Source organism: Gossypium hirsutum, chromosome A09, assembly GCF_007990345.1.
Source record: "Gossypium hirsutum isolate 1008001.06 chromosome A09, Gossypium_hirsutum_v2.1, whole genome shotgun sequence".
NCBI lineage: Eukaryota > Viridiplantae > Streptophyta > Magnoliopsida > Malvales > Malvaceae > Gossypium > Gossypium hirsutum.
This window is the reverse complement of record NC_053432.1, coordinates 29,311,908-29,321,027: the sequence shown is the minus strand read 5'-3', so window position 1 is coordinate 29,321,027 and position 9,120 is coordinate 29,311,908. Positions and strand designations below refer to the sequence as shown.

Here is a 9,120-nt window from a genome sequence, read left to right as displayed (position 1 = left end):
ACATTTATCTACTATTTTGCAACTTGTGCAAAATGGTCCTTTCAGGTGTTTTCATGCTAACACCTTTCACAAAAGTTGTTTATAAGACACCCAAGACTCATTTTATTCCATGAAATTTTAGATAACTACACATATTATTTCATGGAGAAACCCTACACTCTCAACCATTATGCAAGATAGTCCTCTCATTTGAAATCTCATGCTTCAAGGGGTCCAAAAATGTAAAAATCATTAAGAAAAAGTATGTAAAACACTTACTTGCAAGAGTAATAAGTTGCTGAAATTTTTGAAGCTTAAAACCCCAAAAATGGCTGAAAAATCTGTGGAGAAGAAATGGGGAAGTAGGATGATATCATCTTTCTTTTATTTATTCAATTAAGTCACCAAACCACCTAAACCTTTGACTTTTTGACCAATTTGTTCCCTATGGCCAACCAAGCTCTTAGGAAAGGGTCTAATTTCCCTTTAAAGACCCTCATTTTTTATTCTCTAGCTATTTGACACCTTTAGCTATCAATTTAGGACTTTTGCACTTTATGCGATTTAGTCATTTTTCTCAATTAGGCTTCCAAACGCTAAAATTGACTTACCAAATTTTTCACGTTCTCTTAAAAACATGCTAATACATCAAAATAATAATAAAATAATTTTCCTCACATCGAATTTGTGGTCCCAAGACCACTATTCTGACTAGACCTTAAATCGGGCTGTTACATTAAATGTGAAATGTGTTCAATTAGTTGTAGCCACTAGGTATTTATACACATTTTTAGTGTTAAGATTTAGCTAGATTTTTCTTAAATATTATCACTAAATAATCCTAAATATTATCACTAAATATTATCACTAAATAATTCTAAATATTATCACTAAATAATTCAAATTTAAACTAGAATTTAAACTAATTACAGAATTATAACAATATAAAAAATCATTCAATCTTTATACAGCTACTTTTTAAAAAAATCTTCAACTCTTCAATTTTTATCTAGTCATCTTTGAATCTTCAATCTTTCAATCAAGGCCTCCTCTTTACTTTTTGTTTCAATTTAGTCCATTTTGTAAGAGTTTGAATTCAGCACACCAATTTCATTCCTGATAAGAAAATTCCAAATTTAATAGCATTTTATCTGATAATTATCCAAAAATAAATATATTAAAAATACGAATTTATCTTACAATCAGAACAGAATAAAGATTAAAAATTATAGTCAATTGAGATTTAACTCAATTGGTATTGATTTTGTTGCTAGTGCAGGAGAAGATGCGATCAAGGGCGCTGATGCACACTATCCTCTCATTTAAGGGTTGGAGAGGGGCTATGGGTAGTTCTAGGTATTGTATCAAAAAGAGCAAATATGATAAGAACCTATAATAAGATTAATGTTAAAATTAAAAATTAAAAATTAAAATAAAATATTAAAAATAATTTATTGATTGATTTACATTTTTCAATTCTTTATTTCATGGATTATTTGTATTATTTAAGGGGTAGTACCAATCATATATCTGTGTTTATACTCTTTACATATATAAATTTAGTTTGAGAGTATACTTTTGTTCATATTATATACGAAAATTTAATTTAGAGAAAATATATGTGTTAATGTGCTTTTTTATATGATATTTTTGGAGACTTTGATATGAATTTTTACGCCTTAATAATTTTGCAGGTTCATATATTGATGTATTATTTATAATAATTATAAGTTTGACCAAATAAATTATAAGCTAAACTTTGGGTAATTTTTTTTTAAAAAAAAAAAGGAAAGTAAGTGTAGGTGCAAGGACGTGGGGCATATTTAAGGGAAGATATTTTTATCCGATAAATAATATAATATATTTAATTGATATAGATATTATTATTATTATAAAAAAAATTAAATTCAGGCTTAAAATTATTCAGAAAAATAAACAGTCATATCAATTTAATTTCTATGGTATGTATTAATCTATTTACACTTATTATTTAAAATTGGAATTTAACTTGATAGCACTTTGACAGGAATTCCGTTAATTTAGATTATATATGACATTAAAAAATTTGCTCATGTGAATAATAAAAAATATCGACTTTTCACTATACTTCTCTTAAACAATATTGAGAATCCCAAGTTTATAATCCAAGACTGCGTAACCCTAACTTCAATATTTTTATTTGGATATTTAGTCTTCCAGGCATATAATACCAACCACATGATCAACTTTTTATTTTAGAAATATCACATAATTTAATTTAACGGAATCCCTTTTAGAAATGTTTAATTAAATTTTAATGTCTCATTTGTTATTAATGTAATAATATAAGGGAAAAAATATTTATTGCATATGTATCACAATAGCTAAACATAAAATAAAAAAATTAATTAGTACAAATTTAAATTTTGAAATTAAAAAGATGAGTAAAAATTCTTATAAAAAAATAAGACATCTTCAAAATAAGTGATTTTCTTCTTTTCAATGTTAAAAATAAGTCATAGTAGTGACTAAATATTATCAATTGAATTAGTTTATTGCTAACTCATATATTAAAACATGTGTAAAAAAACAATACTTCTACTAAATGTTAATTAAATCAAAAGACTAAAAAGACTAAATTTCAAATTTAAAAAAACATAGGGGCTGGAAGCAGAATTAGACCAGACGTATAAACAATATCGAATCGGCAGCCAATGGTAACTTTATTACAATTGGTTTGAAAAATATACAAGATAAAATACCACGTGTATAAACAATATCGCATTGGCAGCCAACTTTAGTTTTTCTTTGGTTGACAGAAAAGAAGGTAAAAGCTGATGGCTTTTGTCGTTTCAAAGAATTTAACACTATCTTAATTCCCAGCGGCCACGTTTCAGAGGAGAATACAAAAGATATTGGCATAATGCCAAATTTAGTCCTTAATATTTATATACTTTATCATTTTTGTCATTATTCTTGTTTTAGCTAATTTTAACCTCAATCTTTTAAAATGAGTTAAATTTGACCTTTTAGAAAAAATCAAATTGTTGTTTCTTTTAACAGAAATATTAACTAAAACATTAAAATTTTAAACATGACAATCCACATAATAATTTACATATACTTCATGTTTTTTTTTAATTTTATGAATTTTTTTATTTTTTAAATATTTTTAAAGTAAACCATAGCTAAAAATTAATGATTTAGTTATTATTTAAAAAATAATTTTTTTAAATATTAAAGATCAAATTTAACTAAAAAAAGTTAAATTGATAAATGATATAAACATTAACTAAATTTGAAATCAAGATATTCTCCAAGAAACAAATTACAAAGAACGCTGCAACAACACCTCATTACTTCTTTAACTCGATAAAAAAATATTATGAGTTCCCATTTAAAAAATTAACCTTTTTTTTTTCTTTTACTAATTACAAAGCTGAAATTTTGTTGGAGAATCCAATCTCCATGTATCACAAAGGTTTGATTGAGCCTTGAACTTATCACAAAGGCTTTTATCTCCTATTTCACATGATAAAGAAGAAGAAAAAAAGAAGACGACCAAAACCAGTCTATAGTTTTCTAGCAGGTGAAGAAATTATTTTAATAACAAGGCCAGGGAAAACATCATCAGGGTCATTGATGTGAGGGTTGCGCTCAAGGATGAAAGGGTCGCCACACTTGTCGCTGATTGTGTGAAGGGTCTCCCCTTCTCCTACCACATAGATTTCATCACAAGGTCGGTTCAACAGTTGGCTCATCCCTTTCACATCTGCTTTCTCCGATACAGAGTTTGCGCTGATGGAACCTATCAATATTAAGACCAATAAGGCTGCGCCGATACCCCACGAGGCTGCATCGATTAGCGCCCAAGATTTCTTCATGCTTTTGGTTTTGCTTGGGAAAGAGGAGGAGGAGGTAAGAAAAGAGAGATGAGTTTCTTTTTGTATTGTTGATGAAACAGAGGGAATACTGGAGGGATACAAATAAAAGAAACATATCAGTGCTTTTTATATGCTACTTCTATGGACGGGTGTCTTGTGTTAGTAGGTAGTTGTGTTCAAAGAAAGCGGTAGGGTATTTCCTCAGATATTATTAAATACAAAAATATAATAATAGGTGGTAAAAGTAGTATGAAAATTTTTGTATTAAAATTCAGATAATATTTTGTCATCTATATTAAAAATGAGTAAATTGGTCTTTATATCTAAGATCAAGAAACAAATTAGTTGTATTTATTTAAAATTTCATCCATTTATATTATTAAAAGCTAGCGTAACTAACAGAATAATCAAATAGTGACATGTGTCGTACCACGTGTTCTTTATACCAATATATAGGGATTAGTTTGTAATAGTAGAAATGATTAAAATTTTTATTAGAATGACTAATTTATTCTTTGATCTAATATAGAAGATTAATTTACCCATTTTTTGAGTATAGGAAAAAAATACATTCCAACTTTTAGTATAAGAGTTATCATGATACTTTTACTTAATAAGATTTATATATGATGCATATATTACCATGGAATTATATTAAAACATATAGTTGATAAATTAAAGATTAATTTAAAAATTATTATAAAAATATAATTATTAGATATTTTATTTTAACAATATTTTATAATGTTTTGACTATGTTGAAATTTACACACAATTAATTATAAATCCATACAAGATAAATATGATGTATACGCTAAGTGAACCAAAACTCTTTAAAAAATATATAGATAGATAGATATAATTAATTTTAAAATTTATAATATATTTTGAATATATTAGACTTTCAAAATTGATGATATTTAAAGATTTTTTAATAAGAATTCATTGTTACATGTAATTATATTATTTGCGAGATTTTAATTTTAATTTAATGCATGATATTTAAAATTGTTTATTATTTAGAATTTTATTATTATTAATGAAAAAAAAATAATATTTAAAATTTAATTTAAAAATGGGACCTAGAGAAAAATTTTAGAATTCAAAATTTTTACTAAAATTTAAAATTTTTTACATACCTTCTTCTATATAATATATAATTAACTAAATTTAGTAGCTCGTGGTATAACATATTTGGTGGATAATTGTATTTAAATATGAATCATTTAATAAATAAAAAAATCTACTATAAGCAAGATATGACATGTTTAAATACAATTAATTTGAAAATTTTAATACATATTTCAGTTTCATGATTAATATTTTTATAATTTATATTTATATGGTTCAGAAATAAATAAAAAGTGAAATACAAGATACATTCATAAATTGGTGAGTAATATTTTATGGGATGAATAGCCTCCTTTCTTTTAGACAGTAAATTATCAAAAACTAAGGTGATACCTGTTCGATTCGATCAAATTTTTTATATTTTTTGAATTGTTTATCACAAATCGATTCTGTTCGATTCGATTTTTGGTTTTTTAAATTTACTTTGATAAAATGAATTATATTTTTATAGTTTTTAAATATTATTTAATAAAATTTTAAGGTTTTTTTCATAAATATTTCTAAAATATAATAAAATTTTAAGAACTTTTAAAATATTTTCATTATTTTAAATATAAAATAATAAAATTAACATATATTAAATAAAAATAATAATTTAATTTAATTTTTAAACTTTTATTTAATAACACATTCAAATATCTCAATTTAGGTGACATCTAGTTGATGTTAACGAGTGTGATATTTAATTGTGCAATAAGAGTTTAATTAACAACTCAAAGCGTTGCCTAGTACTTGTCGGGAAGTAAAATCATTGACGTAAATAAGGCAAGAAGTTTGAGGACAAATTGGTCAGCGTCAATGCAAGACGGGCCAACAAAAATATGATGCAATTTGTAAGGAAAACTTCATAAACTATCCATCTACTTTTCAATTTCCAACAAATCTCTTCTTATGATTTAGGTGAAATTAGGGAGGAGAGTTCTCAATTATTTCATATTATTTTTTCAACTTTTTGATATTATCCCTCACGCTGGCTTGCAATTCTCTAAAACTCTGTTTATTTTTTTCCTGATAGGGAAGTTCGTTTTATTATATATATAATAATGTTAACAATATAAAAATTATAGTATTATTAAATATAATTTTAATTTTTTTTATTAAAAACATTAAAAAATTTTACTTTATAGAATATTTTGTATACGTTAACAAAGAGTAAGAATACAAAGGGACTAATGATTATTAAATAAAAATAGAGAAATCTATATCTCAAAAATAAAGGGAATTAAAATTAAAAATTGAAAAAAATTGGGTAAAGTACATTGATAGTCACTCAATTATTAAAAAATTTTATTTTAGGCACCCTAAAAAAGTTTACAATTTAAACACCCAAGTTACATAGTTCGGTCATTTTTATCACTCCCGTTAAAATCACAAATGACATGTTGCTGTGGTAGTTAAAAAATCGGTATAATAACAAATTTAGTCATCAACTTTTACATATTATATTAATTTAGTTATAATTGATTGCTAATAAAGATTTTTCCTAAAGAAGATTTATCCTGTTAATGAAGTCAAATATGAATTTATTGCTCTTAGAAACTTCATTGAAGTAGAGAAAGTTGATGAACATGCCATTGGGGATAATTTGATAGTAAAATTGAAAAGGGCTTTAAGCAATGTTGTTGTGTGAAGGGGACTCTATGCTGGGGTGATGGTTCAGGTTATGCAACAGTTTTTGGGTGTCAATATTGTTATGTATTACAGCCCGACAATAGTTCAGTTTGTTGGATTTGCTTCGAACAAGACAACATTGATGCTTTTTCTCATCACGTCTGGTCTCAATGTTGTCGACTAGTTTGTATTGCACACACGTTAGTAAAATAAACAGTAATGTAAAATATTTATTTAAATCACAAGATCAAACCAGAACAATATAGATATACATATATATGATCTGAAAAATAGAAATAAAGGTTGGATTGAAATATTATACTCGTAGGTAGGTAGGAAAAACGGATTGGTAGCTGAGGCCTATTTTCATAGTTTCCTTAAGATAGATTCGGCCGCTCTTTTGGTGTTAGAGAAACATTAGTCGACTATCTCCTAGGATGCAATAACGAGATAAGCACAATAGTAGCACGTTTGTAGTGATCAACGAACTGTAGCCTTGACTTCGTCTATCATCGGAAATGGTTCAAAAAATATGCAGGGAAAAGATCTTTCAAAATTTTGGAAAATTCAGTGTGTATCTTTTCTTGCAAATTATTTGGTTCTAAATAAAATTCAAATGAAGAACTTTTAGAAATTTTGACTAATGGAGCCAATAACGTCCGTGAATTAAGGAGCCATTAAACCCAAATTAACGTTTGAATTAAAGGAGCCATTAACTCCTTTAAATTCCAAACAGATAAGCTCTGTTGAGAAAAAAATAAGATTACGTATTGGGCTAAAATATCCGCAGGCCTAGAAAGACCCGATCGGTCTGGATATTTTGCGTCACCCACATGTGCCCCCAACCCCGACGAGTTTGGATTTGCACCCCCTGTGCACGAAGGAGAGCATTAGTTTAGTCATTCAATAACCACCAAGTTGGTTAATATATATAAACATATTCCACACTTGATATCTAACCAATATGAGATTAAGCTTTCCATTTTCCTCAACATAATTCACAAGTGGCTTACTTTGAGCATCAATTTCTCATTCACCACTCAACCTTTTAGAGCTTATGATATATTGTTGTAAAGGTCTCATGGGGTATAATATAAAACTATATTTTTATGATTCAAATCTCCACCTTTACTAAACAAGAATATGCCTCAAAACTTCCAAAAAATTTACTTTTTCCAACACTTTGTTAGTATGGTTTTCGTGGACAGATATGGGAGGAGAAGAATGATGGTCATCTCTATGTTTGGTATCATTTCTTTCAGGCTGTTGTTATTGCAGTAGAAAACTAGCAAAGAGGGAGAGGAAGAGAGACGATGGGGGGAGGGAAGGGACAGTGACGGGGGTGCGGGTGGGGGAAGGGGAGAGGGAGAGGAACAGGGTGGGGGAGTTTTTTTTGTAACAACCCGTTTTTAGTGAAAATGAAATAGTGGTTTTGGGACCACAATTCTGACGTGTAAATATTTATTTTTATTATTTAAGTGTCTACGGAATATTAGTAAGGTCGTATAAAATTTTTGTTAAGAAATTTTGACGTTTACATGCTTAATTTAGTAAAAAGGACTAAATCATAAAAGGTGTAAAAGTAGAGTTCTAGTATTTAAAGGAGTCTAATTGCTATGAAACTTAAATGTGAATGGATTTAAATGGTAATTAGACCATTTTTATTGTTAGTGGACTTTTATGGACACTAAATAGGTGATTTTTAAGGTTAATAATGAAGGTTAAATAAGTAATTTAGTAGAATAAAGGTTAAATAAGTAATTTAGTAAATAAGTATAGTAAAATAAATAAATAGATAACAAAAGTTATCATCTGGTTCATCCCCACCGAAATTAGGTTAAGAAGACTCCATTGAAGGAGCTTGAACATTCGACTAGATACTTTTATTGCATATCAAGGTAAATCTTGTACGAATCTAGATTGAGGAAAAGCTAAAGCCTCAGATTAGTGATCCCGTTCTTGCATATTTGTAATCGAGATTATCAGAAGCTTGATTGGATTGGAAGCTCGTAGGAGACCTATCATACTATCCAACGATTTTATCGGTAGATTTTGATGTTTTAGTCAAGGTTATAATGGCATGTATAGGTGAATTTAGTTTAATGGCTAGTTGATGTTTATGGCATGTAAATGTTGCTTTAAATTTGTGGTACTTTTAATACCTTATGGGTTGGATGATAATATAGTCAAGTTGATACATGATTTTATGACCCAAGTGGTAAGTGTTGGTATGTTTGTAATGTGATCAATTGTGGTATGCTTTGATATGGAATTGAACTAAATGTGTTTGGATGAAATATGACCAATTAGACATAAGTTTAGGTGTAGTTGTTTGGTTGTAATTGAGGTGCCTATATGGCATATTGGTTGGATGGATAAATGGCCTATTGAATTGGTCTTATTATGCATGTTTTGGTATGTTTTGATGCCTTGATTATATGTGCATATTGCTTGTAGGTACATGCTTGAACGGGTGAAAGAAATGGCCAATTTCTTGTCCACACGGCCTAAAACACGAGCATGTGTCTCAGCCATG

General features: G+C 27.7%; 1 protein-coding gene across 1 annotated transcript; it reads right to left on the bottom strand.

Moving 5' to 3' along the window:
• Window positions 1–3,530: 3,530 nt before the first annotated feature.
• LOC121205985 (uncharacterized) lies at window positions 3,531–3,842 on the bottom strand. The gene has a single exon (XM_041076137.1). The coding sequence runs from the start codon at window positions 3,840–3,842 to the stop codon at window positions 3,531–3,533; it is 312 nt and encodes a 103-aa protein (XP_040932071.1).
• Window positions 3,843–9,120: the final 5,278 nt, after the last annotated feature.